The 5499-nt window shown below is 37.8% G+C and overlaps 1 protein-coding gene across 1 annotated transcript; it reads right to left on the reverse strand.

Moving 5' to 3' along the window:
• Positions 1-4627: 4627 nt before the first annotated feature.
• LOC106474670 (variant surface antigen E-like) lies at positions 4628-5289 on the reverse strand (the record flags this gene model as incomplete). The annotated part of the gene is made up of 1 exon (XM_013935363.1): positions 4628-5289. A coding segment is annotated over one exon (662 nt), but the record flags the coding sequence as incomplete, so codon positions are not given.
• Between the last annotated feature and the right edge of the window lie 210 nt (positions 5290-5499).

Here is a 5499-nt window from a genome sequence, read left to right on the forward strand (position 1 = left end):
GTAATACCCAGGTAAGTATGTTGTTGTGTATATATTTAGTGCTACATTATCTAAGTATCATGTAGTATCTACGTAAGAACAGTGTTTTATGTAGTCAGTAATACCCAGGTAAGTATGATGTTGTGTATATATATATTTAGTGCTAGATTATCTAAGTATCATGTAGTATCTAAGTACGATCAATGTTTTATGTAGTCAGTAATACCCAGGTAAGTATGTTGTTGTGTATATACATTTAGTGCTAGATTATCTAAGTATCATGTAGTATCTACGTAAGAACAGTGTTTTATGTAGTCAGTAATACCTAGGTAAGTATGATGTTGTGTATATATTTAGTGCTACATTATCTAAGTATCTAGGTAAGAACAATGTTTTATGTAGTCAGTGATACCCAGGTAATTATGATGTTGTGTATATATTTAGTGGTAAATTATCTAAGTATCTTGTAGTATCTAGGTAAGAACAGTGTTTTATGTAGTCAGTAATACCCAGGTAAGTATGTTGTTGTGTATATATTTAGTGGTAAATTATCTAAGTATCTTGTAGTATCTAGGTAAGAACAATGTTTTATGTAGTCAGTAATACCCAGGTAAGTATGTTGTTGTGTATATATTTAGTGCTACATTATCTAAGTATCATGTAGTATCTACGTAAGAACAGTGTTTTATGTAGTCAGTAATACCTAGGTAAGTATGATGTTGTGTATATATTTAGTGCTACATTATCTAAGTATCATGTAGTATCTAGGTACGATCAATGCTTTATGTAGTCAGTGATACCCAGGTAATTATGATGTTGTGTATATATATTTAGTGGTAAATTATCTAAGTATCTTGTAGTATCTAGGTAAGAACAGTGTTTTATGTAGTCAGTAATACCCAGGTAAGTATGATGTTGTGTATATATATATTTAGTGCTAGATTATCTAAGTATCTTGTAGTATCTAGGTAAGAACAGTGTTTTATGTAGTCAGCACTACCTAGGTATGTATGATGTTGTGGATGTATATTTAGTGCTAGATTATCTAAGTATCATGGTCTGTGTATAAAACGAAAGCTTGTTTCCACAACTACAAGATCATAACAACCTTGAAAGATTAATACACCAGTTTCATCAGCCTTCTTACATTTAATATCCCACTCTTATGAGATAATGAACAATGTCGGTGGGTAGTTATTTTCCCCACTAATTCAAAAAAGAAACACATAAAATCTCTTTATTCTTTATTCTGATAATTTAAGAACTGAAACATCTTACAAATAATATAAATAAAAACTTTTCTTGGGATTTATATTCATGTTCGCAATCGTAACAACTTACTAGAGACCTTAAGTGTTTAAAATATTCGACATATCTATAAATGTTTGTCCAAGTTGTACTTTTTATTATGTGATATATGGTTCCTTTACATTTAAATGGAAAACTGCTACCAAACAATAACTTGACTTGATGAAACACTTCTGTCAAACAATGGACCTGAAGCTTTAACGGAAGACTACTACCAAACAATAACTTGACTTGATGAAACACTTCTGTCAAACAATGGACTTGAAGCTTTGACGGAAGACTAATACCAAACAATAACTTGACTTGATGAAACACTTCTGTCAAACAATGGACTTGAAGCTTTGACGGAAGACTACTACCAAACAATAACTTGACTTGATGAAACACTTCTGTCAAACAATGGACCTGAAGCTTTGACGTGAGACTGCTACCAAAAAATGGACCTTAAACTCTTGAAGAAAGACAACTGACAAAAAATGGGCCTAAGGAATCACATTTAACTACAGTATTGTAACATTCTTTTCTACCCTGAATAATAGAAATCAGTTTACCAAAAGCTTCTAACTTTCTTTTACATCTTGAATAAGCGACCCCAGTTTACCACAAGTTTCTAGCTTTATTCTCCATCCTGAATAAGGGATACCAGCTTACCACAAGCTAATAACCTTCTTCTCCATCCTGAACAAGAGACACCAGTTTACCACAAGCTCCTAACTTTCTTTTCCATCTGAAAATGAGACAACTGTTTACTACAACGTCTTTCTTCACCATCGTGAATAAGGAATATCAAGTTACCAGAAGCTTCCAGTTTTCTTTTCTTTTCCTGAATAAGGGACACCACTTTATTGGAGGTTGTTAACCTTCTTCTCCCACCGATCTTGTCGCTACCTTACTTTGAAAACCTACACAAGCACCACTTGGAAATAACGAATACTGGCGAAGTGCGAAGCACAAATATTGAAAACCAATAACAAAAGCCCTTAGGACAGTAAGACCCAACAAGCATCGAAGAAAAGGTTGAGGTATAAATCATGCTTTACAACAATACTCTTTTAACCTCACTCTGCAGCCTAAGGAGCTCACGTGACACGTTGGTTGAGTAAGCCAAGGATTGATCAGTGACTCCAGGACAGATATATGTATGCTGCTAATAAAGATAACTGTCTCCTCAGTGCTAACGAACACCCAGTAATGATTTATATCCAAACCACTGACAGAAACAGTAGCATTTCGATTCAGTTGATTGGTGAAAAGTTTCTGGTCATTTATTACTCATGTGAATTAGATACTCCTCTAATAAAAGCATTTTTATAGTGTGAATGCGCTATGTCACGTAGCTTATTCTGTATTGTATTTAGTTCTATATTCTAACACTCGCATTTTGCACCGTTAATGCTCAAGCACACGTTTCAAGACATTTCAATCTGAAGGGGCTCGGCATGGTCAGGTGGTTAGGGCGCTTGACTCGTAGTCCGAGGGTCGCGGATTCGAATCCTCGTCCCACCAAACACGCTTGCCCTTTCAGTCGTGGGGGGCGTTATAATTTGACGATCAATCCCTCTATTCGTTGGTAAAAAATAGCACAGGAGCTGGTGGCGGGTGGTGATGACTTCCCTTTAGTCTTTCACTGCTAAATTAGGTACGGCTAGCAAAATTCAAGCCAAATCAATCTGAAGGAATTGTCACGTGGCTTCGATTGCTACAAACTGGAGGTCTCTAGGTGTGTTGCTGTTGTCTTAAATGCGAGTCAACGTGGTATTTCTCTTGCCCTTAGAGAAAAATACAGATACAAAGAGGTGGCCGAAAAAAAAGGCAACAAATCCAAGACAAGACTGATTTCTGATAATATATTGACCCAAACAAGATCCTCTTCAACCAGCACAGAAGGTCAATTGTGACCTAAATTTAATGGAGTTCTTGTATTGACCCAAACTGTTGTAAATGACTAAAAGAGGCGGATTGGTGAAGGCTTGTATTAGGATGCTTTTGACCTAGCATTATAAGCCAAAGTCTATGAGAAAGTCTAAATTGAGGCCAAGACCACTGGTTTGCAAAATATCAGATTGGGCATCAGTCTCTTTATGGATGAGCCGAGGTTTGGTCTTGACCTCAGAGACCACGGTTATACCGGAAAGTCGAGAGTAGCTAAACAAGACTACTGTAATGGTGTCACTAAGCATCAGATTCAATTTCAAAACTAATCTCTACGTGATCTGGAGGGGGGACTCTTTGACAGCTCTGAGGTACAAGGAATAGGCCCTGGATGTTTTTGTAAAGTCATACACAGCCATTATTAGAGACAACTTCATCGCTGTGAATAGCAATGCCAGCATACAGACCACTTGGGTCGTCGAAGAGTTCTTTCAAATATGACTGCTATTCACTTATAACTGACTATTTTATCTCCAGACATGACCCCAAATATGCAAATCTGGAACTCCTTCCAATATGCCGGTTCGACCTTTCCTGTATATTTTGTAACCCTCTAAGATTGGAATAACTTGCCACCAAACAATATCCAGAGACTCATTAGAAACACCAAAAGAATATGTTAGGCACAAGTCAATACTTTATCAGAAAGAAGCAAGTAAAGACCATGCTACGCGAGTGAATGATTCATCAGAAGCATGCTTAGGCTATGTTAAAATCTGGTCAATATTTCATGAGAAGCACACTGAGAATGTGGTTGACATTGTTCAATACATCATTAAAAGCATGCCAAGAGTATGTTAGCACTGGTCGATGCTTTATTAGAAACATCCACAGTATGCTGAAAAATGGTCAAGGCTTCATCACACATGTAAAAGAAATTAAGTACGTACCTATCAGGTGGTTAGGACTCTTCTCGTTTTATACATATACATTTTGATAAGTGGTACCTACATATTTGTAGCAGTATATAATAGCCACTTGAAGGACTCAACATTGTACAAGCTGTTCTATTTGACCACCCGTGTGATCAAACTGTCGTCTCTTATCCTACAGCTACGACCAAACTTAAAATGTTACCTGTGTGAACAGACTGTCGTTTCTTATCCTAAAGCTACGATAAACCTTAAGTTACCTGTGTGAACAGACAGTTGTCTCTTTCCCCAAACAGGGATTTGCTAACCCCCGTGGTTAAGACACTCGACACACAATTTGTGGGTCGCGAGTTCGAATCCTGTCACTGAACATGCTCACTCATATATTGTCCATAAATTGACAGTGTTAGTGATGACAAGCCTCCTTCCTATCAGTCTTCTTCTTTTATAGTGTCATGCCTGCATACACACGTTGATGATAATGACTTTCGATTTCTCTCTGTCCCTGGTGTTCTTAAACAATTCTGCATTATTATTCACGGTTCCTCACCGTTTTGTGAGCCCATCAAGCATCTTTGTTTTTTATCTGCCTTTTCTCTACCTTTCCTTCCATCTGGTAGATAGTTACTAGGTTCTCCTTCTTTCCTTCCATCTGACGGGTTGTTACTAAGTGCTCCATCTTTCCTTCCATCTGTCAGATTGTTACTACGTACTCCATCTTTCCTTCCATCTGGAAGGTTGTTATTAGGTGCTCCATCTTTCCTTCCATCTGGTAGTTTGTTACTACGTGCTCCATCTTTCCTTCGATCTGGCAGAATGTTACTATGTGTTCCATCTTTCCTTCCATCTGGCAGGATGTTACTACGTGATCCATCTTTCCTTCCATCTGGCAGGATGTTAGTATGTGTTTCATATTTCCTTCCATCTGGCAGGATGCTACTATGTGTTCCATCTTTCCTTCTATCTGGCGGGTTGTTACTAGGTGATCCATCTTTCCTTCCATCTGGCAGGTTGTTACTACGTGATCCATCTTTCCTTCCATCTGGCAGGTTGTTACTAGGTGCTCCATCTTTCCTTCCATCTGGCAGGATGTTACTATGTGTTCCATCTTTCCTTCCATCTGGCAGGTTGTTACTAGGCGCTCCATCTTTCCTTCCATCTGGCAGGTTGTTACTAGGCACTCCATCTTTCCTTCCATCTGGCAGGTTGTTACTACGTGCTCTATCTTTCTTTCCTCATCAAATGGCCTATGAACTCTAGTCTATTGTCTTTAAATTAGGGGTTGCTAGAGTAAACCTCAAGAAGTCACCTGCTAAACTTTATAAATATATGTGCAAAGCCAGGTATACGGTAGACGTGGAATGGTCCAACTTTTGTTTGTTGTCCAAAATTATGTTTCTAAAGCCAT

The sequence above is a fragment of the Limulus polyphemus genome, unplaced genomic scaffold (genome assembly GCF_000517525.1).
Source record: "Limulus polyphemus unplaced genomic scaffold, Limulus_polyphemus-2.1.2 Scaffold7509, whole genome shotgun sequence".
Taxonomy (NCBI): domain Eukaryota; kingdom Metazoa; phylum Arthropoda; class Merostomata; order Xiphosura; family Limulidae; genus Limulus; species Limulus polyphemus.